This window comes from Haliotis asinina, chromosome 5 (genome assembly GCF_037392515.1).
Source record: "Haliotis asinina isolate JCU_RB_2024 chromosome 5, JCU_Hal_asi_v2, whole genome shotgun sequence".
NCBI lineage: Eukaryota > Metazoa > Mollusca > Gastropoda > Lepetellida > Haliotidae > Haliotis > Haliotis asinina.
Window position 1 is genome coordinate 17,053,921 of NC_090284.1, and position 25,953 is coordinate 17,079,873.

Here is a 25,953-nt window from a genome sequence, read left to right on the forward strand (position 1 = left end):
CAATTCTTCTGCAAACTGCGAATGTACCAGCCGCGTCTCGAAGGAATTTTTATTTAGCGTCAAAAGTAACTGGCCCATACAACAAAGGTTTTTTTGTGTTTTTGTTTGTGTGTTTGTCTGTTTGATTGTTCTTTTCTTTTTTTCTTTTTTTTTTGAGGGGGGTGGGGGGGGTGGGGGGGAGGTGAACGTGTGTGTATAAGTGTGTGTGTGTAGGGTTTTTTTTTTAATTTTAGGATCGGGACATTTCTTATTGTGGTTTGATTTTATATGCTTATATATCTTGCGTATGGACCCGTGAAGGTCCCGGGGTAGAATAGGCCTTCAGCAACCCATGCTTGCCATAAAAGGCGACTATGCTTGTCGTAAGAGGCGACTAACGGGATCGGGTGGTCAGACTCGCTGACTTGGTTGACACATGTCATCGGTTCCCAATTGCGCAGATCGATGCTCATTCTGTTGGTCACTGGATTGTCTGGTCCAGACTCGATCATTTACAGAGCGTCGCCATATAGCTGGACTATTGCTGAGTTCGGCGTAATACTAAACTCACTCACTCACCTCATCTGTACATCCCGAGAGTAATGAAAGTCACTTCATAATCATGTAGATCAATGCACTGTTTGAAAAAGAAAACTCCACTATGACGACGCTATCAAGTCCGCGGCCAAAGAATTACGATGGTATGCATTCACGCTGGTTGTTGGATCGAGGTTCTTGTTTTTTTTAATCAGATCACCTACAAAATCTGGAAATGAGTACCCTCTGTGAGTTGCTTAGCACTTTAAAACAGGTGTTTATTCAGTGCACCTATTTTAATTGTCCTCATGTCACCGATCATTATCTGCGCCTGTTGGGTTCATACACCCGAGTGACTGGTCATTCTTTAACTTATAAACTTATCTCCGATTTTGTCTATAGTAAAGTAGATTCCTTCCAGAATCATAGGCCTTAAGCAACCCACGCTTGCCTTAAAAGGCGACTATACTCGTTGTAAGAGGCGACACCCGTGAAGGTCCCGGGGTGGAATAGGCCTTCAGTAACCCGTGCTTGCCACAAAGGGCGACTATGCTTGTCGTAAGAGGCGACTAACGGAATCGGGTGGTCAGGCTCGCTGACTTGGTTGACGCATGTCATCGGTTCCCATTTGCGCAAATAGATGCTCATGTTGTTGATCACAGGATTGTCTGGTCCAGACTCGATTATTTACAGAGCGTTGCCATATAGCTGGAACATCGCTGAGTGCGGCGTAAAACTAACTCACTTTGCACTGATCATTTCTAAAACTAGTTTTTGAAGTGCATGTTAAATCAGGTTAAATGTTTACCATTTCATAACGTACAAGTAGGTTTTGAAATGACCGTTATTTAAACTGATATGAGGTTTTGAAATAAACATCATTTATGATTGATACAACTTTGTCTTGATACCACTGAAAATATCGTAAAATATCACAATACTGAAAACTCCCAATATATAGTGGCGTAAACTGGTTTCGAAACAGCAAACCATTTCCTTTCTATCTTGACGGTGTTATCCACAAGGGTACGATAAGTGTAGACAATGAGATTGTTTGTCAGTATAAACTTTGTGTTCTTCACAAAACGGGTACTGCGGACAGCACACACGCAGGACACGGGTAGCCCGAGCGTTGAACGTGCAAGGCAAGGTGTTGGCTGCCAGTCGCATCTCAGTTGACACCGGCGGTTCCATCACCAGTGGGCTGTTCCATCAATGTTGTTCTGCTCCGTGCAAGTACAGAAACATTTCCACAAACTGAAAATAATACATATTTGTGTATTACATTCATGATGGTTCATACGTTGGATAAAACACTTCTCCTCGGTTTTGGTTGCCTTGGAATCGGGAAAATTCCATTTCCTCGGGTTTACATTTGCTACCAAAACTTCGAAGTCGTATTTTTCTTTTACATAACACATTATACTCACATGGGGAACGGAACCCGAGTCCTCGAGTGACGGTCAAACATTTAACCACAGGCTACCCGCGTAAACATCTACTTACCAGAGCTCTGATATTATCCATATTCACAAAGGTGCTATGAACACTGTACATATAACCCCTATTATTCCAGCGGAACACGTGGGCTGTTTCGAGGAGAACAAAAGAGACCGACACTTCAAACTCAGCCCGGGAAACTATGACCCCAAGTCCCTAACCCCCGAGAAGTGTTCAAGCGTGTGCGGCGCCTATGCGGCTCCCTATGCTGGGATGACTGATGGGAGATTCTGCTTCTGTGGTTCCGCTAAGCCAGAAACACCTTACAAGGCAGCCGACGACGACTGCAGCAGCACCTGCTCCGGAGACGACAAGACAAAATGCGGGAGCCCTGATCACATCTCCGTGTATCACACCTTCCAGCCTATCAAAAACGTTGAAATGAATGTCACCGGGAAATCCATTCCAACAACGGGTGAGCCAGTGACATTTTCCGTGAGCACCGAGGCTGGCTACAACATCTTCTACCACATGGACTATGGAGATGGGACGCAAAGCATGGGCAGAAACACTACAGGGATGTTCACAAAAGAGTATCACATTCCAGGCCAACATATTGCCGAGGTCACCGCATCAGATGACAGTGGTTCTGTTAAGGTTAGAGATTCATTATAAGGTAAAGAGTTGTCAGAATCTTTTGTTTGGGGTTCAAACAGGAATCACGGTCAGGGGAAACCAGAGTCATCTATTCAAAACTGATGCATAAGATTTTACTTCACACTTTCTCAATGCAATATACTATTTCTTAGTTTTACATGTATCACAAATAACTTTTCGCCATTTTAGCAAAAACTAGATGGCACCTTTTCCAGGTGATGGCGTGTCCATTTTGGCACCCCATATCACTAGTATGAACATCTGAATATAACGAAAACCGCAAAAGAAGACTTGGTAACTACTTCCCAGGTGGAACCAATTTAATTTGATAAAAAGGTATCGGTATTGTACATATAGACAGGGGAAATCCACTTTTTTGTCATGAGATCGCCACAACAGAAAAAAACGCCCTATTCATCACGTTTTGCTATGGATTGTTTGGGTACTTGCGGAATCATTTTCCCGGACAGTAACTGTCGAAACCAATTGTTGCAGAAAACTAGCGTTGCAGCAGTCAATGTGCAGGCGCCAGTAAAGAACGTCTCCGTTGTCTGCCCCTACTTCAGCAGCTATGAGGAGAAGGCATGTACGGTGACCATCACCCACGGAACCAATCTCCGTCTCCATGACAAAGTCAACAGCAAAGACAGAACAATAAAAATAGCTGGTACAAATCGGTTTTAGATTTACACATTTGCTAGTATGTAACCACAATGTGTTCTAGTTAGGCTCTCTTTCTCGGGTGGGCTACATGTTTTGGAGATTATCTTGTTTGGGTTGTTTTTGTATGTTTGGGTTTTTTAAGGTTCGGAATCAGAGATGTTTTTGACCACTACTCAGGTGTTCCATCAAGAAATTTTCCTGTGCATTTGTTAACAACGGTCACATAAGACAAAATTGTACCATGTGCATCTGTTTCCACAGATCCTGTAATCGGCGTCGCTGGCTGTTGTGTTCCATACACTGCCAAAGCAGAACCAGAGACTTTGTCAGGAGATGATGATGTCATCTTCATCATGCCTGCTGCGGAGTTTAGATTTCATGGAGTAGTTACACACTGGGAGCTGTGGGCGGACAAGGAAGGCAAAATTACAGTCATGGTAATAAACGCATTAATTCAAACCAACGATATTACAGCTTCATACTAATGGCATGTGATGTAGTGCACTGACAAAGAAGGCAGTCTTGTTGTCATGGTAATATGCTTAGATCTGTACATGTACGTGATTTATATGGACATTTTCAAATAATTGTCGAAATTCACAATAGAGATCTGTACCGACATTTTCATGCATGTCCCTGTTTCTTATTTATTTATTTATTTATTTATTTATTTATTTATTTATTTATTTATTTATTTATTTATTTATTTTCTTACAGGTGCTAAAGCCTGATTGTGATGACTACTGCTATGAGACAAACACATGTGGAGGGTCATGCAAAGGAACCACATGTTCCTCAGGAAAAACCTTCTGTCATCAGTCTGGAACCTGTTCGAAAGAGTGTAAGGAAACACAGCGGTACCCATCCGACACCCCCTTAGTTGACTACATAGAACGTCAGTCCACAGAGCTGACAGTTTCTAAGGGCCATCAAGTTGTGGAATGTCCATACATGAATGTGTCCCCTGGTGATATCATCGCCTATAAAAAATCATCAGATTCTGCCACCATCACAGTGTCCAAGAAAGAGACAACAGGAGATCGCAAATATGGTGGTGCAACTAAACAATTTTCCAAGAACTCAGGAACTCCTGTGCCCAAGACACGTCACCATCTGAGAGCCGTCTACTCCAGTCAGACGAAGGTTTCTCTTACCTATAAATTCATAGTAGCTAAGAAATACACACTAAGTGTAAACGTCAGTAATGTTGACATTGAAGGCTCTGAAACTGCTACGACAGTGATCGATGTTCGTGAAGGTATCAATGCTACAATCCTTGTTGGTCCTAAATACCTCCCTGTAAACACTGAGGGAATCTTCACCATCCTTCCTCATACAGGTAGGTTCAACTACCGTGCAAGTAGTTAACTGAGCCATTCGCATACTCATTTACTATGGTAGCACTCTTGAATAAATTAAGTGCACCAATTGGTATTGTTTTATGCCCTCAATACCATTTTACTCGATTTTACTTCAGGATCTATCAGCGAAATTACGCTCGGTTGTTCATATTTCAGGTATTTCCATTGAAACGAGACTGGAATTTCACCTTGCATTTTAGGTTCTTCCCTGTAAAGAGCCATGGATTTTACCTTATTTTTCAGGCTCTTCCGTGAATTGAGACAGACCCACTGGATTTTTTATCTTATTTTCCAGGCTGTTCCGTGAATTTAGACTTTTTTAAATTTTACCTTACGTTTCAGGTCCGTCCCTGTATCGAGGCCGGGATTTTACTTTTTTCCGGCTCTTCTACAGAGACTGGGATTTTACCTCACGTTTCAGATTCTACGATGAAACGAGACTAGAACTGTACATGATGTTTCAGGTTCTTCCGTGAAACGGGACTGGGATTTCGGAGACAAGAGCGTATTCAACGCCACAGATACTGACCAGTACAAGCACACATATACCTCCAAGGGAATCTACAACATAAGTGTTAGATGCTGGAATTCGGAGGATACCAAAGAGAACGTGTCCATGGTGACAGTGGAAGAGGCAATAGTTGACATGAGTGTCAAATACTCTCCATGTATTACTTTGTCTAATTGCAGCTTTGAGGTGACAGTAACTGGAGGCTCAAATTTTGAAATTACATGGGACTTTGGTGACTTAACAAGCAACGTAACCACAGAAGCCGACTACTTAGAAAGCCATATTGTGAAGCACGTGTATACCACGGGTGGTAACCTCACTGTCTCTGCTAACTGTTCCAATCACATCAGCTCCAAACCTTTCACTTTCTTCCTATCCGTGCAGGAGGTGTGCAGTGGGTTGTCTCTGATTAGAACCGGGGCAGAAAAGAACGTACCTTTCCGAATTGAATGGACACTTGCTCATGGCTCCAACTGTAAATTTGAACTCAAATTCCGTGGGCAAGTGATTGCAATAGAGAAAGCTAACACGACAACCAGGAGATGGGAATCTGCAATGCAGAATGGCCTGCCAGCTAACATATATCCACTTGTCCTTAAAGTAAGCAACGCCATTGGTCATGATGAAAAGCATGTCAATTTTACTGTTGAAACTGCTATGAAAGGAATGAAATCCAACTGTAGCACTTCTCTCATCAGCACTGGAGAGGAAGCATCATGCTCTGTGACTATTGCAGAGGGATCAAATGTGCAGTGTGTTTGGGACTTTGATGATGGCACTGTGGAACGTTTCAGCCAAGGCCCACAAGACTGGGCATTACGAGCCAGCACCCCGGAGATCCGAAAACACATATTCACAAAGAGCAAGAACTACAATGTCTCGATCACCTGTTCAAACAACGACAGAAGCGAGCCGAAGTACCATTCAGTTGTCGTTATGCAGGGTGTCAATGAAGTTGAATTAAAGCATGACAACGCCGTTCCCTTCAACAGACCTGGAATAGGAATATTTTCCTTTGAAGCCCCCAATGCCGATCCTGAAAATGCACAGGTTCAGTTTTCCTTTGGTGACAATCAGTTTGATTCAAAAGAACTCAAACTGAACTTTAATTACACCCACCGTTACCGCGATGCAGGGTGCTACATGCTGTACGTCAGAATCTGGAATACTGTCGGGCAAAAGATATTCAACAACACCCAGATCTGTGTCGTTGAGAAGATCCAAGGCCTCAAGATTATCACAGAACCTGTTGATGCTATCATCAACCAGCCTATTGCTGCCAAGGTGATCATGCATCTTGGACCAGCTGGATCCCTTACAAACATATCCTGTGACTACGGAGACGGGGGAGGGAAGAAAACCTTCCTACGGCGAGGTAAGTTTGGGAAACGGCTTGCGATGTAGTTTCCAGATTTTGCCAGCCAGTCGGGCTAGCTATGCCTGAAGGTTACTAGCCCACAAACTGAATCACTAGCCCGAAATGTGAATGTAGACACTAGGCGAAAGATTACGAAGAGGTAAAGTACCGTCATGAAAATTCACTAGACCGTCGGGCCAGTGACTGTTGAGATTTACAGACCTGACTGGATTTTACTAGTCACGGGCTAGTGGGACAGTGTCTGTTTCGCACACTTTTGGAAAATATAAGTTTATATTACTGCTATAGCTCTTGTTAATATAGTATCAGCAGTGACTTGTTCTCAGAACGTAAATTATTGTAATATTCAGTAAATGATTTTAATAGAAGTGTTCCAGCGTTGGCAAAATACCGACCAAGGGTGAATGAGAGGGGTTTGGTGTAACAAGGCTTTGGATAGTATTTCAGTTACATTGTAACATGTCAACATGATGTATGAGGAGTGAATGAGTTTAGTTTTACGCCGCACTCAGCAGTATTCCAGCTGTATGGTGGGAGTCTGTAAAGACTCGAGTCTGGACCAGACAATCCGGTGATCAACAGGACAAGCATCGATCTGCGCAACTGGGATCCAATGACATGTGTCAACCTAGTCAGCGAGCCTTGGACAAATTGGCCATCCATGTCTCTTTGGGTGTCATCATTGTTGGCATTTATTCGCCATTTTAACTGATAGGTAACTTTGTTTGTTCAGACATATTTCTGTTTCCGATATACGAGATATACGAAGATCGGTGAACAAGGCAGTGGGACACCATTGGTTCTGCTGTACGGTCAGTCTCAGTGACTATTCTCACTATTTGTTTCAGGCAAGCAGATAGATGGAGAGGATGTCAGATCCATCACTTACAAGAAACTGGGACAAACGACTATCACTTGTGACGTTGTAACCCCCCTTGAAACACTCACGACTAGCAAGAAGGTCAAGGTGGACCAGGAAGTGTCCTCTGATAACTGTCACATCACCACCAATTACCCGGTAGAACACGGAAGTAAGTTGATGTTTGATAACTGTCACATCACCTCCAATTACCCGGTAGAACACGGAAGTAAGTCGATGTTTGATAACTGTCACATCACCTCCAATTACCCGGTTGAATACGGAAGTAAGTCGGTGTTTAGAGAACTGTCGCATCAACTTCATTTAACCTGTAGAACACAGAAATAAGTCGATGTTTGGATAACTGCCACATCACCACCAATTACCCGGTAGAACAAGGAAGTAAGTCGGTGTTTGGATAACTGTCCCATCACCACAGATTGCAGAATTTATGTCCTAGAAATAAATGTCCTAAAACATTGACACAGTTAATTATTTGTTACGAGGGAGGAGTTCAGAGAAAGGGACAGCCAGGTGTTTGAGAAGCACGTGCACAAGTGCCGACAAATTTACTGATTTATTACCCTATGTTGTGCCGTCTCCATCCTTTCCTGCTGTCCCTTTCGTTGCACTCCTCCCTCGTAACAAATTCGAACTGTGTCTAAATTCAACAAAAATAACAAAAAACTTTACATTCGTTTCAAAGTCAATAATTTGAACATTTTGGAAAATGGGTTTGAAATAACGATTGTATTCAATTACCTTGTCATTAAAGATCCTATAGCATACAGATCATGTTTGTCACGGAATTGGTTCCACCGGAAATGCGACTACAATGTCCATGATCAAAAACTGTGAGTCACAACTTAATGAACTCATGTCAATATCGGGTGTGTCCTCCATGGTTTGGACGATGCGTCTGCAGACAGCTTGGGGAATGCGTCGCCATATTTGCACCAACATTGCACCAAGCTCCTGCAAGTTCTTTGGAGGGTTCCTTACTTGACGGAGCCGCCCGCCTAACATACCCCACGCATGCTCTATGGGGAGGTCTGGAGATCTTGAGGGCCACTCTATGATATTGATGCCAGCGTTCCTGAGGAAATTCGTTCTTAAATTGGCCGTATGAAGCCTGGTATTATCCTGTTGGAAAGTCAGACGTGGGCCATGAGCTGCAATGAATGTCAAAAGCTCTGTAACGAGCACCTGATCCCTGTATGCTGCCGCATTAAGTCTGGAACGAGCATGGCCGTCGATAGCACCTCAAACCATAACGCTGCCTCTCCCAAATCGATCCACTTCCTGTACGCAACACTGGGCATGGCGTTCTCTTCGTCTTCTCCAAACTCTACCCCTTCCATCAGCAAAAGTTAATGTGAACCTGGATTCATCCCTAAACACAACCCAATTCCTATCTCGCTGGGTCCATCTCAGGTGCCGTCGTGCCCAGAGAAGACGTTGGCGTCGATGGAAACGGGTTTTAAATTGGTCCACGATATGGTCGCCGTGCATGAAAACGAGCAGAGTACAGGCGATTTCGAATGGTTTGGGCAGTCACTCGACCTCCAAACAATACATTCCCAGTGGATGTGGCAGTGACAAGCCGATTATGCAAATGACGTAAGACAATCTGTCGGTCTTCTGCGTGTGACGTCACACGTGGTCGACCAGGACGAGATCAGTCAGCTGTGGTGCCAGTTTGATGGACACGTGTCTGGAAATTATGGATGGTTTCTCGACTGGATCCCATAACCCTTGCAACGTCAGTGACGTACGTTCCCGTATGCAGCATGCCAATGGCACGTTCACGGCATTGGCAGTCGTGGCATTGCAAATTAACGAATAATTAACCATAAAACCGTGTTTTTCTGAGATGACACTCTACTCTGCTACCGTGAGATCAATTGCACGTGTGTCTATAGGTCATGTGACTTGTGGCACGTGGAAACGTGATTTAAGCGTGCAGTGCTCTCCCACTTGCTACTTAGGCCCGACCAGTATAATGAATGTGTAATGTAATGCCCTTGTCAATGCATTTAACCATATTCACAAAAGGAACTCTTTCAAGAAAAGTTTCAAAACACTATTTGAAAAATAATGAGTGTCAAGTGTTTATATTTTATGATAATTTGTTAATCAACTTTTTTTATTATGATCAGCGTCTCGCTGAGTATTATGTCGTTTAGTTTTCGAGTTGGGTAGCAATTCATCTGTACTCATTTGAGTCAAACGGACTGTAGGTATCTGGTTTTCACGATGTTGGTTCTAAACTACTATACATCCATGTTAATATTCAGAGAAGATAGTCTACTCAGTGGTGTGCGACAAGGATCCGATGCCCACTAATGCACACATCACCATCGATCACGGCGACGGTACATCAGAGAAGGTTTTGTTCACCGGAAAAGCCGGTGTTCCGCAGACTATTTCTTACTCTCCGCCCAAAGACGGACATTTTATCGCCAAGATTTCATTGGGCAACGGGGGATCTTCAGTGAATGTTTCTCTTCCGGTAGGCAATGAAATTCGACATTCTCTCTGATTTAGGAAGGATATTTTAAAAGAGGTGTACTAGAAACAATCCCATTAAACGTAAAGGTACTGACTGTTGTGTTCGAGGCGTATTATCAACATAACATGAATAAAAATGATTAACTGCAGTAAAATAACAGTAAATGAATGTTACATTGACGATAGCAAAAAATGGGGGCAAAATCCTTGTTGAGTTTAAAGATTTTTAAATCATTTGAAAAACCCTGGGCAAGGCATTGAGAACTTGGGATAACAAACATCCAAAATCTTGGCCTAAAATTCACTGATCCTCGGTGTCACGTTGCTTTGAATCCAATATTGTTCTATCAATATCAAGCCGGGTATATGTCCTCCTCAAACGAATAGTTTTACTTGCAGTGCTATGAAATGTGCATAATTCCATTCGTGTCATATTTTACAGGCTGGCAGCTATAAGCGCCTAGTGGGCAACCCTGAGTTCAAGTGTCAGTATAAGAAAACAATTCCTGTCAACAGCGGGTACAAAGACGGTATCGAAGGCATGAACCAGAATTTCCCAACATCCTCCCCTCTCACATGCAGGGTACAGATGGATGAAGGTATAATTGATAGCGGACTTAAAACGACAATTACACATGTTCGTTTCTTCTTTCCCTTTCCAGTTTTATATTTCCTGAAGTTACCTATTTGACATGCACTATGTTTGAAGACAAAATATTGCATCCGTATTGCAACCAAAATATTGCATACGTATTGCAATCAAGATATTGCATACGTATTGCAACGAAGATATTGCATGCGTATTGCAAAAGTGCGTAATTTTAGAGACTCACTCGGAAACACATTTGTAAGTTGATGGCGGCCCATTCTAACTTTTTTAAATAGTATCGGGTCAAGTGTTTCTACAGCAGGAGTAAGCAAGAAAATATCCATGTCTATTTAACAAGTAATGTTAGTATTAAAATGATGTTTTGATATCAGATGTAACTGTATTATCTTCTACTAACGCTTAAGAAGTTATTCATTTTACCTTGTTAGGAACACCTGTGTACTACGAGATGATGGCCAAGCATGAATCAGGAACACCGGTGGTTGTATGTAATCAGACATCCACTCCCATCATCTGTTCGATTAAAAAGGTAATATAATGCATTAAATATTACCAGTATGCATGTGTCTGTATGTGTGTCTGTGCAGTTGTAACTTGTCAGAAAATCCCTTATGTCGTTTCCTAAAACGAGGGCAAGGATTTATTTGTCTCCATGTCCGCTTGTAACAGGGATTCAGCAATTAAATATTTTGAAATACAAAACATACATATATATACATATATATACATTAACAATACTTAATGCATATGGACTTGATGCTTACAAAAATGCACTGTCTGGGGTCCTTGGTAATACCACCCAAACAGTTTGAAATCTGAAGACAATAAGTGTGATTTAAGGTTTTATTGATTTAATTGATTTTAAAAACAATACTGCTGTGTATGTTCACCGCAATATTGCCTGTCTTCTGTACCTGCTGTTTCAGTCGGGGCATTATACTGCAACTCTTAAAGTGGGCAACCCTCTTGGATCTGTCTCGGCAGATCCAAAGGACCTGCAGATGAAAGAGCCTGTCCATGGCATCCACATAGTCGATCTTACCCCCAAGGCCAAGGTTGAGGAAGAAAAGACTTTCAGAATCTCATTTGATTCAATGGGTGATGAGGTCTGTATGAATATCGACTTTGGGGATGATGAGGGAGAAACGTTCAACTATGGTACAGAAGAATGGTGTGAGAAAGAGTCATCATTCGACGATGGAGAATTTACGGACGAAATGAAAAACCCAATGGAGGTAACGAGAACATACTACGAGAACCAGAACTATGAACTCAAAGCGACAGCAGTTAACCTGTTTTCGGACGCAAGAGTTACATTCAGTTTCTCGATCAGCGAGTATGACTGTGATAAACCGGAAGTTAGCATTGAGGACGCTGTCACCGTATTTACGAACCCCATGACGTTTGAGAAAAGCAAAGGTATAGTTTTAAGAGGTAAAGCCAATATCACTTGCGCCGCAAGTCTGCAAAACACAAAATCCTGGAAAATCGAGGTTATTGATCCAGACTGGGGATCTGTAAAGAAGACACTGGATTTGAAATCTGACAAGGCCGAGTTTGTTGTCAAAGCCAAATCTCTCCCGTATGGCCTCTACAAGGCTACATACAGTATACAGATGGATCTACCCGATGATACAAATTTTGTGGAATCAGCATTTTCCTATTTCAAAGTAACAAAGTCAGAGATAGTTGTAGTCATGGATTCAGGTGGAATAAGCGAAATTGATCGAGGTGAAAACCGCATGGTGACGTTAAGCCCAGAAAAATATTCCTATGATCCAGATGTCGACCGGTCAGCAGATCAGGTAAAATTTCATATTTGTTTTATGTTTATGTTATGTTTTATTTATGTTTTTCTCGTAAATAGGCATTGCTATACACTGAATAACAATTCCAATACAATCTGCAGCGTTTTTTTCAGTGACGATTAACTGGACAAAAACAACCGTTGCTTTCGATATATATATATATGATCTTAAAACGCAAGCAGTTCATGGGGCCTACTTTAAAGATTAGATCGTTGAGAGTTACACCTTAAAGTATGATTGTTACTCGACTTTAAAGCAGTCTGTCGTTGCATTCAATTTATAATGCATAATTTCAAACAGTTTGTGTGGTGCACTTCTATCCTCAGGAATTCGATAGCTACACATGGAAGTGCAAGTTGATGAAGAAAGTGTCATCCACGTCGGCGTGCGAGTACTTGTCCAAGATGACCACTGGATCCATCACTTTCAACAGTAGTATCTTCCAGACAGGAGAACAGGTCCAGCTGACATGCAACGTCACAAAAGACTCACGCTCTTCCGTTGGAACGATACTGATCAACTTTGTTGAGGGCAACCCCCCTAACCTGTATATTGAGTAAGAAACCAGACCTGAAGCTGTTTCTCGTGTATACCGCTAATCTGATATACATATACATTACGAAATCTGTTCGGCAAATTAGCATTGGGGCGTTTCAGAACAAGTTCACTTCATATCAAACAATCTCATCATGCAAAGACCAGTCTACGAAATGTCAATGGCATATCCACCAGGAATAATCTTTGTTATGTGTCTACATATAAGCTTAGCCTCCGATGAATTAACATAGATTTTGTAGAAGGTGTGGACATTGTCCCGATGCTAGAAATTGACACATAGCCAGCAGGAAAAAGTGTCAGCAGTATGTTTGATGATAACACGGTGCATATGTGTATAATGTACTCATTATGGACAAGACCCTGAAGGTAGAACAAGCCTTCAGCGACTGTGTTTGTCGTAAGGGGCGACTAACGGGATTGGGTGGTCAGGTTCGCTGACTTGGTCGACACATGTCATTGGTTCCCAATTGCGCAGGTCGATGCTCATGTTGTTGATCACTGGGTTGTCTGGCCCAGACTCGATTATTTACAGACCGCCACCATATCGCTGAAATATCACTCATTATGGCCAAATGCTGTTTTAGACCAGTTGGAAGCAGTAGAACAGTTCAGCTTGCCGAGTCCAAGATGGTTTCCTCTGAGGAGAGACTTGCCCTGAAGGTTAGATGTAAGGACTGTGAGAAGGCCAAGCTGTCCTGTGAGTGGACGGCTTATTCATATGCTGTGGGCTGGCCCTGGAGAGACTATACTGCAAACGAAGTGGCTGGTAGAATTATTGGTGAGTGTGCTGACGAACATGACATATCAGAAAATGTTCAGGGAAGACAGAAGACGATATTGACATGATTACTATATCTCACACTTCTAAATATTGGGAACTGTTTCGTGTGGAGGAATAAACGTAACGTCACTGGAGGGTTTCCTCAACTATTATGATAAGAAGTAAAAGAGGACACACATGCATGGTGAATCCAAGATGCCAGTCACTCGATCTGCAGTCCTGCTACATGCTCATGTTTCAGATCAAAACACAATAACTATGGTGTTTTGCCACGGCTTTTGCGATGAGGCTCTGTAGCTAAAATATGCTGTTCCATCGTGCTATCAAATCCCAAATCGTATCCAAATATTATAGAAAATAGTTATTTCTGTTTGGTGGAATGGTGGTAATATTTGAATTACTAGTTCGCTGGGAATAAATGTTTCTTTAACATTCCTGCTACACAAAAGGTATGAAAACAGACACCATTGCAATCCTACCATCCCTGTACAAGCTCCACCCTGATGTGAAGAAGTACCGCTTCTCCTGCAAGTGCAGACAGGGTGATGGAGACAATGGAAAAGCGTCCCTCAACATTGACCTGAACCCGCCTCCCCAGCCCGGCAACTGTGAGTTATCGCCTAGGAACGGCACCATTGGCCTCGACAACAACAGCCCCTTCAATGTCAAATGTAGTGGATGGACGGACGAGACAGAGATTGTGGAATATAAGTTTTTCTGTAAGTAATGGTCAGTGTTGTGCAGGTGTTATGCATTATTGAATCTGCGGTGTGATGTGATTTTTTTGTTGGTTCCATGGATTGAGGGCCTGTGTACCTTTCATTTCCATGAAATATGTTGCATACAGCTTCGCCAAAAAGTCATTTGTTCTCATCCTCTAAGGATTAACCTCTCCAAGGTTTAGCATTTCGATAAACGTACACTAACCTACACTGACCCAAAAAAGAAACGCATAGCTGAAATCTCATTTTTAAAGTAGATTTTTTCGGAAAATATGGAATGGAATGACAATTAATGTAAATATTAAGTGTTTTTATAGTCAATACAACCAAAACAGACAAACAAACACAACCTCTGGTGATTATTCGCCACACCACAGCACCTTGAAAACGCTTTGTATAATCTGCACGTGGGAAAATCTGAAAGCATTATGCACGTGCAAATGCAGGATCTCAATCTTGATTATGATGGCTATAAAAGGGGACAGGTCCTGTTGCGATTCATTCTTCGAATCTCTTTCTATGCGACGCGAAAAATGCCAAGGTTAAATGAAGAAAACAGAAATAGAGCCATTGGACGTCTGGAAGCTGGGGAAAGTCAGTCATCAGTTGCCAGACGTCTGAATGTGAGGCAGAGCACGATTTCCCGTCTCTGGCAACGATACACGCAACACAACTCGACCAGAGACCGTCCAAGGAGTGGGAGACCAAGGGTGACAACTCCAGCACAAGACCGCTACATCCGGGTGCTTCATCTGCGTAATCGGGCCGTCACTGCTACGTATACCGCTGATCACGTTCCTGGGCTGCGTAGAGTCTCTCCACAAACCATCAGGAATCGCCTAAGAGAGCATGGAATTCGACCTATGCGACCTCATGCAGGACCTGTTCTGCATCCCCATCACCGTCGTGCACGTCTTCAGTGGTGCAGGAACGTTCGGGCATGGAACCTCTTGAAATGGAGGAGGATCTGGTTCAGCGATGAGTCACGTTTTCTGCTGTACAGACATGATGGACGGATGCGTGTTTACAGACGTCGAAATGAGAGATATGCTCGACAGTGCGTTCGTGAGGTCAACAGACACGGTGGTGGAGGTGTAATGATGTGGGGAGGCATATCTATGAACGGCAGGACACAGTTGGTGCATGTGCAAGGGGATCTCAGTGCTGTACGCTACCGGGATGAAATTCTGAACCGTCATGTTGTTCCTACAATTGACGCTAGAAGGGAAATTTTCCAGCACGACAATGCAAGACCGCACACAGCACGCATTACCACGGATTTCCTTGATAAACAACAACATTACAGTTCTTCCATGGCCCTCAAAATCGCCGGATTTGAACCCAATTGAACATTTATGGGACCAATTGGGTAAACGGTTACGACGTCGACAGCCGCAGCCACAGACACGTCTACAGTTGGTGAATGCGTTGCGAGATGAGTGGAGAAGAATCCCACAAAGGCGGATACGACGTCTTATACAGTCAATGCCCAGGCGATGCAGAGCAGTGATTGATGCCCGTGGTGGTCACACCAGATACTGACTTTCTCACTATGCCATGGAAAATAGAGACGCTTAATACCACTGTGAATGATTGTATATGTCTTGACACACATTTGTTAATACCCGTGTGAATTATCATTGCTCAAGTTCCATTACTTTTTGTGCAATTTAAGTTAATAAATCATCTCTCATAACATTGGATTTTCACCTATGCGTTTCTTTTTTGAGCCAGTGTATGTATTCATTCCCATAGTTCTCTGACTCGTGAAGGTTCGGGGTAGAATAGGCCTTCAGCAACCCATGCTTGCCATAAAAGGCGACTATGCTTGTCGAGGCGACTAACGAGATCGGGTGATCCGATCGATGTTCATGATGTTGATCACTGGATTGCCTGGTTCAGACTCGATTATTTACAGACCGTCGCCATATAGCTTGAATATTGCTGAGTGCTTCGTAAAACTAAACTGACTCACTCACTCACCCATAGTTCTCTCAATCACAGGTTATCTGCCCTTGGTTTCTGTTATCCCAGTTTTCATTGGCTATGCTCCTAGGTCTAATGTACTAATTAGAATGCGAGTTACAAACCAGCTTCTGTGCTGGTTGGTAATATCGATAACATTGCGACCAGTCCAAATTTTAGAGCAGCATGAAATTTCCGGATTGGGGATTTGAATCCCAAAACTGAATTTTTTGTTCACATGCGGGATTCGAGTCCAAAATCCCCAAACCTTTTCTAACTTTATGTTGCCTCCATATGGTTGGGATCGGGTTTGGTGGAAATTCATTATTGTACAACAAAGGAATCAATAACCAAATAATCTTTCTGTGAAAAGGAGGTGTTCATATCCTATAAAATCGGATGTTGGTTTCCAGGCAATACGCGTTAATCCCTTTACCCTTTGCTTCCGATAGTTTCGTACAAAGTTAACACAGCGGCGGATAATTTTGCTATGGCAAGCACTATGAGATGGGATCCAGGTGTCAGTGTAGCTTTACCAAAATGATAGCCTTACGGGTAGATAGGGATAGTGGATGCCTTCTATGTATTTAGACCCATAAAGGTCCGGGTTAGAATACTGACCTACAAGTAAACCATGCTTGTCGCAAGAAGTGTCTAACGTGATCGGGTAGTCAGGCTTGCTGCCTTGGTTGGTGCATGTCATCGGTTAACAATTACAAAGATCGATGTTCATGACGTCGATCACTGGATTAACTGGTCCATCTTCGATCATTGAGAGGCCCCCGCCATATAGCTGGAATATTGATGAATACCGCATAGAACTAAACCAACTCACTCACTTCTCTGTATTTAGGCACGCACAAGAACAGCAAACTGCACCACCAAATTACCACCTTTGAAGAGGCACAGGACGTGACTATTGAACCCCCTCTGGGTGCAGACGACGACGAGTACCGCGAACACGTCTACGTGTCTGTCAAAGACTCCATGGAGGCAGCATACGTCTACGACCTTGGAATAATACAGGTAGCCATTACGATTCCTTGATTCTGGCACCATTAACACATTTTGTTAGGAATATGTTTTAGATTGTCGTGTTCTACGCGAAAGGACATTACCAGAGTGTTTCTAGACTCTGATATCATTCAAATAATTAGACTACACTACATGCTGGTTTTCCAGCTCAGTGGCGATGAAATAGCCAGTGGTTAAAGCACTTGCTCGTCACGCCGAACACCCGGTTTCGATTCTCCACATTGTACAGTGTTAGAAACACCTTTCTGGTCTCCCCCGACGTGATGTTGGTGGAATATTGCAAATCGCGGCATAAAACTATACTAATTACAGAGTGGCATGTGGTTAAATTTGTCAAATTCAAACCTCTGAGAGTGAGGGTTGAATAGGGTATCCGTGACTGCTTACATAATTGAGAGTTGAATAGGGTATCCTTGAGTCCTTGAGTCCTAGTGGCGAGTGAGGGTGGAATAGTATATGCTAGACTCCATCTATATAGTAGAAGGTGAGGGATGAAGAACATGTACTCCACTCCTTACATAGTGGAGAGTGAGCATGGAATAATAATATGTTTTACTCCTAACATAGTGGAGATGGGGGTTGAATAGGGTATGCTTGGCTCCTTCCATAATGGAGAGTGACAGTGAAATAGCATAAGTTGGACTCCTTATATAGTGGAGAGTGAGGGTTGAATAGGATATCCTTGACTCCTTACATAGTGGAGGGTTGCATAGTATATGCTCCACTGTGTGAGGGTTTGAGTACAGAGTACAAATACAAGATTGTATGGTTAAACCCTGAAATTGCTTCTATTCTGGGTTGAACGTTGTAGAGTTAATATCTCCTGACACCTAAAACAGTCACAGCCGAACAATATATGGATGAATAATTCTGACAGGTGTTCCCTAACACTGCAAACATGGGAGAATGGTCAGCTAAACAGAAGACGAATGCCTTGAACGAGATCGAAAAGGTTACTGCTTCTGGTGATCAGAAATCAGTCACCGAGAAGCTCACCAAGCTTGCCTCCCTGCTGAACGCTGACAGTAAGTGATATAATTAACCTATATCAAAACACAAAGCTCCATTCTCACTCTTTTCGTTGACATCTTTTGTCGTCATTTAATGTGCACCCCTCTATCACCTTTCAAGAATACACCCAATAGCATCTGTTTCCAGCTGAAGACTGTGCTATATAGGCAGAGTTGGGCTTGTTTTAAGAAACGCCAGTATCTGTTTTATTTTGCGTTCGCACTAGGCCTATCATAAAACTGCATTCTTGAATCTCTGTGATTTATTTATGACATCAGGTGTTCGCGAAAAGGTAAGTGTGTCCTACCCAACAGAATTGCCTGTTCAGGAACACCGGGATCTTGAGTTAAACAGTGTTTGCAATACTCAAATTTGCCAGTTGGCCATCATGGGCTGTTGTCGCCTACAGGCTTTAAATCTACAGGCCCTGAATGAAATCTGCAGGCCCATTTTGTCATACCAATGAAAACAAAATAGACTACACTGTACAAAGTTTCAAACTGTTTCTACAAAATCAATTAACAAACCCTGTGGCACAGAGAGACGTTTTCATTTCTTGAAAACTGGTTAAAGAATTCCTATGCGCAAAGCGAGAAAGTGAAACTAAGCTATCGTAACATGATGGATCATAAAGGATTAAAATAACAAGGGAAAGATTCCAGTAAGGAAAGACCGATTTTTTTTTTCTGAAGGTCACAGGTGCTTGCAGATATTTGAAACTGCCCGATATAGTAACGACCGGCGATTCGCCTCTTTGCCTGTGATTATTTCGAACGCTGCACGCAAATACAAGTCAATTGGTTACCTAACCAAAAACGATGGATAATAATGGTTCAAATGAAAATACGGAAATTCATCAATGCATGTCATTGGTGCGTCAATTTGTAAATAATCTCCACATGTCCATCATTCAACATTTGAAAGTACAGATAAGGACAAACTTTATGGATGAACAACTTCTTTCGACCATTCGATACCAGTATCTTGTTACAAGAATCTGTTTGGAAACATCGCGTCATTCGAAAAAAGAATTTGTACATCCATAAGGACACAACTCACACAGCCACTACAGGCAGAGTGGGCTGCAATTGGACAACGCGAGATTCTGTGACTTATTCGTTCGATGTCGAGGCGATGCTGTGGAGTTCTGGATGACCATGGTGGTCACACTAGGTATTGCCTTCAGCGCCACCACACGTCTCCATGTCACACTCAAACTGACTTTCCTCCATCTGACACTCAAAGTGAATGAGTTGGTGCCAAGGACGAATAAGTGCATTCCCAGTGCAATTTCGCTTTATGTAAAGATGTTTCAAAATAAAAATAAAAATAAAAAACAGTTGAAATTCCTATATTCGTTTCATTTTTCGGAGAGCATATCATTTGTATTGTTCCTTGGTCACACGTCTGTGTTCAATAACTTTCGATCAGGTATGCCAGCAGACCGTTTCAAATGTCGAGAATACACAAAATTTGTGACCATTGGGATGGCTACTGATTGCGAGAAGAAAGTGCACGGCTGATTTATATTTTCAGAGGCACACAATAAACCCGGTGCTCCAGATCTAGCACTGACAGAATTCCAGCCCGCAGGTCATGTGAGTATCTGCATTTACAGTAAGAACAATGATGTTCACTCTTGGACAATGTCTTAAAGGTCACATGCAACGTAAAATACAACTTCGCAGATTCTGATACCTTTCGGTATGAACATACCGAAAGAAATCATCAAAAATGCCAATTCAACTTATAAACTTGAAAAAAACGCGATGAAAAAAAGCCCGCGAAATCGGAGTTCAAACGATTCACTAAATTTCCCCCAGCGCTGGGGGGAAAAGTGGTTTCAACAGCTGTGCCCATAACGCATGCGCAGTGAATAGGTTCGCGGAGCTTGAAACAGTATACCTGCTCGGAGTATGAGGTCGTAAGCAGTAGTCTAATCTTGGTTGTGTACACAAACTAGTAAATATTAATCTACTCGTTAAATAAATAAAAACTTATTGATTGTGGTAAGCAGCCTCTGTCACAGAGAAAGCTCAATGTCTGTTTTATTGACACCTATATGTCTGCCTGCCTGTCTCCTAAAGACAATATGCAATACACAGCTTCAAACATTTTCCACACGGAATTTGAACTTAACACCTATGAGACTATATCTCGTGCTCCCGAGTCCTGTCTCTGCCACATTATATAATTAGGCAGGTGTGAAACTTGTACACATGACGTGTTTTTATGTCTGTGGGTTGCAAAACAAACTACATCCATTTTTCTCGGATGACTGGATCTTACGGAAACTGGTGCAAAGTCTTGTCAGTTTCAAGTCCTGCTTTGTACTTGGACGAAGCACAGTTTCCAGCCGCGCAGTAGTTCACCATCTCTACAGAGATGAGTTTCGATCGGATCGAACCCAACATCCCCATATACATTCTTTATGGATAACAACCTCTTCTAGTGCATTTGATTTTGTTTGACAACGATATATGAATCCATACAGAAACGATGCATCAAGACAATAAAAGAAGTTGTTATCCATACAGAATCTTACTTTGTTGTGACTCACCATACTTCTAGAATGCTAATCAAACAGATCTCCTTTCTGTACACAAAATGAGCCCTCGGCGTATCAGCTAATGAACTAGCCAATCGGAAGCCGTCGTTACACTTGAGTGCATCCCCCACCCGCTATAACTGGGTTCGGTCTCCCGAAGGCTTCGTTTCGAGGGAAGTAAGCCCAAGTACAAAATATTGCACTTTTGAATCGCGTTTGTACGCTTTTAATTTTGTTTATTTATTTTTTTACAAGCAGCAATGTATATTATATGTCATGAATAATTTATAATTGTATTTTAATTATGTTTGATTTTTTTGGTTGCATGTGACCTTTAACTTATGCCATAGAATAGGTTTGGTCTAAGAGCTGACTACATGCACTGGAATTGGGTTTAGATGATATTATTTTTATCTATGTCCGTTGAAGGGAACATCTTGCGGATGTTTTTTCTCCTTCGATATGTATTTACTAGTCTATTGTTGGTATTTTCTTTTCAAATATTTGTTGTATATTTTCATTTTCAAATATTCTGTTAAACTGTTAATCTCTTTCCTCTTTAAAGGAAGGTATGGACTTCACTGGTATTTCTGCACCAAATATGGGCTTAGCCAACTTTCAACCCAATGGGGGAGCTGCCCCAGGCATGGCCAACTTTGGAGTCGGTGGGGGAACAGCACCAGGAATGGGCAACTTTGGAGCAGGTGTGGCGACAGCTCCAGGGATGGGCAACTTTGAAACTGGTGGGGGAAAAGCTCCAGGGATGGGCAACTTTGGAATTGGAGGTGCTGGGGCACCTGGGATGGGCAACTTCAAAATTGGTGGCGGTGGAGCGCCTTCGCTACCAGGATTTAAAATGGCTGACGGAGTACCAGGGTTATCCGGATTACCAGGATTTCCAGCTGGAGGTGCACCTGGGTTACCTGGGTTACCTGGTATGGGTCAGTTTGATGCTGGTGGTTCCGGAGCTCCAGGGATGGGCAAATTTGGCACTGGTGACTCAGGGGCTCCCGGGATGGGCAAGTTTGAAACTGGTGGAGCTGGGGTTCCAGGCATGGGCACGTTTGAAACTGGTGGAGCCGGAGCTCCTGGGATGGGCAAGTTTGAAACTGGTGGAGCCGGAGCTCCTGGGATGGGCAAATTTGAAACTGGTGGAGCCGGAGCTCCTGGGATGGGCAAATTTGAAACTGGTGGAGCCGGAGCTCCTGGAATGGGCAACTTTGGAGCTGGTGGAGCGGAGGCACCTGGCATGGGCAATTTCAAAATTGGTGGTGGTGGAGCACCTTCGCTACCAGGATTTAAAATGGCTGACGGAGTACCAGGGTTATCCGGATTGCCAGGATTTCCAGCTGGAGGTGCACCTGGGTTACCGGGGTTACCTGGCATGGGTCAGTTTGATGCTGGTGGCTCCGGAGCTCCAGGCATGGGCCAGTTTGGTACTGGAGGTTCCGGAGCTCCAGGTATGGGTCAGTTTGGAACTGGTGGAGCTGGGGCCCCTGGAATGGGCAGTTTCAAACTCGGTGGGGGCGGTGCACCAGGGTTACCTGGATTTAAAATGGCTGGCGGAGTTCCAGGATTATCAGGAATGCCAGATATGAGTGGTTTTGATGGTGGAGCAGACGGAGGAAGTTCCCTTGGCAGTGGAATGAGTCTTAATTCTTTCAAAATCGCCGGTGGCGTTGGAGGGCTGGATTCTGTAGTAAGTTGTTTTGCATAATATATAAACATGATCTTTATCTTCTGCCCAGTGCTTTAGTTTCTTTTAACGTTAATTTTCAGTAGTACACTACTCGAGTTAAGCTGTCCCCAGACTTTGGCAACATTGTATCTTTTTTTTATTTCGAGTCATGACTATTCCTGTTTTAGGGAACACCAGCAGAGCAGAAAGCACTCATCCAAAAGGCTGAAAAGGAGAGAGATAACAAGGCTAAGGTAGATATATTTCAGTGAAAGAGACCTTGGAGGACAGTTTCATTGAGTTGGTACACCCATTTGCCATATTTCTATTGCGGATATGGATGCTCATGATGTTAACCGCTGGATTGTTAGGTCCGCAAATGATTATTTTCTGACCGTCACACAATCGGAATAATGTTGAGTGAGTCTGCTTTTGCGCCGTTTGAACGTGGTATCGGTGTGTTTCAATACCCTTGATTTTCGTCCTTTGCTTTGACAATGTTTCATTTGACTCAACCGTATATTGAATAAGCTGCTTCACTGTACGTTCCAACATGTTAAAGTGTCCACGAAGCAAACAGAGTGGTGCCTTTACCTTAGAGTACAAATGACCTCACCAAGTTTATATACGAATATCCAATTTTAGAGTGTTCCCTTACTTTTGATTTAGTAAGGCTACGGCCCGTGTAAACATGCGACCGAATTTAATTATATAACATGTCACTTTTATAATATGTCACTAAAATATATAATATGTCACTTGTACCCAACTGGGGAATCGGCTTTGTAGATGGTCATTGGCTACTTCCTCCCCACCCCCACATCCCAGAGGCTGAGGGTGGCGTTAATCAAGACAGGCACACATTTTAATCATAGCTGTCAGCCTTTAAGGTCGTGAAATATTGGTTTATTAACCCTACTTAGAAATTTACCTCTCTATATTGCCACGACATGAGTTATTTCACGCCAAAAGACATCCCTAAGCAAAATTCTCTAGATGCATGTTGCAGTCAGTTACTGCCTGCTTCAGCTCCGAGACACTATAGCAGGAGCCTGTGCCAACATGACAACCCCGGACTCCACCGCCATGGAACAAGTCCTCACCTGTCTGCATACCAACGCTAAAGAGTCTGCAGAGTGTACCAAGTTATGTCAGGTAACATTCCTACTGTAACCGCCAAACGCGTTTTACCCATATGTTTCATGTTAGTGCACCAACGTCTGTCAGTCAACATTCATAGTGTAACCGTCAAACGTATCCGATTTTATTCACACATCGTGTTCATGCACCGAGTTCTATCGGGTAACATTCATCGTGTAACCGGCAAACGCGCATATATCGCTAAGTACAGTGTGAGTGTTTGATGTTTTTAGAAAGCCACTATGTTGAAAACACTGGAGATTTCAAAGGAACTGTCACATTTGAACACATCGTCTGAAAACACAAAGGCTCTGGGCACGGCTCTGCTCAATGTGGCTCAGGAAGCAGCTGCGGTCAGTATACGTCTCCATCTTTAATGCCTCCCTCCTTTACTGATTGTGGTGTGTCTTGTGGGGAGTGTCCATAAACCTTGTTCTGTGATTGAGTGTTTCTCCCTGACAACTCACACAGTATGCTCTCGTGTATATCCCTTAAAAAACACAAGCTTATGCAATGTAGGATCTACTCTTTTGACATCCTAGAAACCACAAGCTTATGTGATGTAGGATCTCTTCTTTTGACATCCTAGAAAACACAAGCTTATATGATGTAGGGTCTATTCTTTTGACATCCTAGAAACCACAAGCTTATGTGATGTAGGGTCTCTTTGACATCCTAGAAAACACAAGCTTATGTGATGTAGGGTCTATGCTTTTGACATCCTAGAAACCACAAGCTTATGTGATGTAGGATATCTTCTTTTGACATCCTAGAAAACACAAGCTTATGTGATGTAGGGTCTATGCTTTTGACATCCTAGAAACCACAAGCTTATGTGATGTAGGATATCTTCTTTTGACATCCTAGAAAACACAAGCTTATATGATGTAGGGTCTATGCTTTTGACATCCTAGAAACCACAAGCTTATGTGATGTAGGATCTCTTCTTTTGACATCCTAGAAAACACAAGCTTATGTGATGTAGGGTCTATGCTTTTGACATCCTAGAAACCACAAGCTTATGTGCTGTAGGATATCTTCTTTTGACATCCTAGAAAACACAAGCTTATATGATGTAGGGTCTATGCTTTTGACATCCTAGAAACCACAAGCTTATGTGATGTAGGGTCTCTTTGACATCCTAGAAAACACAAGCTTATGTGATGTAGGGTCTATGCTTTTGACATCCTAGAAACCACAAGCTTATGTGATGTAGGATATCTTCTTTTGACATCCTAGAAACCACAAGCTTATGTGATGTAGGATCTCTTCTTTTGACATCCTAGAAACCACGGGATTGCATTATGATATTAATGTACGATCCTTTCTTTGACGTCCGATGAATAAGATATTAACATAAAATATGATCTCCCTTAATGACACCTTACAAACCACAGGCTTATCTGATGTAGGGTCTTGGATGAGCACTTTTCCATTTTTTTAATTGTACCCCGCTTACAAGCGACTTGAGTGTTCAATGTTACCAGTTGGGAATGTCGAACTGTGGGAATTCATTTGGTACTTCCTGTTTGTAATTCTCTATCTCGAATAACTAGTCACGTGTCCTCTCCAGGGCTCTGGGAGCATAAACAAACATACGCGGTTCTTCAACAAACTAGTGTTCCCCAAGTGACCAGTGAATAACTTATAGTATCTCTCCTTAGACACTCAATAGCATGGTAAAACATAGCAGTCACTCTCCCAAAGACACTGAGCATGCCATAAGTTCCCGTGATGCGGTTTGTTTTATTTTCAATAACCCCCATACATGTATGGGGAATTTAAGTAATATCCGGCATGCATTCTTTCTTTCGTCAATCTGCCCGAAGCATACCTCTTCTGATACATGTGTGTGTGTGCACCGTACAGGCAGCGGTGGTGAACATCCAGTGGCCAGTGCTGAGCGACAAACTCACTGCAATGGATACATCGGAGTTCGAAGACTATGACACAGATATAGAATCAAACCAGAGCGGTAAGAACGAGTGGATGAAGGGGGGAGGGATGGAGGAGATAAAACCTGTTTTTGATAGTACACATATCATGGCGATTCAGAGATTCGTGTGGGAGGTACGGTTTTAAATGATGCTATTGTGTTTTGCCTTTATGACTTTCATGACAGACGAAGAGTTAGGTTGGCCTCACATAGCAGAGACTGTCGGTTAAGCAGCAGTTGTAGTAGTAGTTACAGCAGTAGTAGG

General features: G+C 42.7%; 1 protein-coding gene across 1 annotated transcript; it reads left to right on the forward strand.

Moving 5' to 3' along the window:
• Positions 1-640: 640 nt before the first annotated feature.
• On the forward strand, positions 641-25,834 carry LOC137283404 (uncharacterized). Its single transcript, XM_067814869.1, has 21 exons — positions 641-680; positions 2,093-2,613; positions 3,109-3,280; positions 3,538-3,713; positions 3,994-4,615; positions 5,102-6,523; positions 7,375-7,557; positions 9,683-9,897; positions 10,339-10,479; positions 11,433-12,311; positions 12,641-12,870; positions 13,457-13,569; positions 14,103-14,372; positions 17,194-17,366; positions 18,253-18,400; positions 19,923-19,984; positions 21,500-22,633; positions 22,801-22,866; positions 23,642-23,767; positions 23,986-24,105; positions 25,622-25,834. Exons 1-21 carry the CDS (start codon positions 641-643, stop codon positions 25,832-25,834), a joined length of 7,026 nt encoding a protein of 2,341 aa, XP_067670970.1.
• Positions 25,835-25,953: the final 119 nt, after the last annotated feature.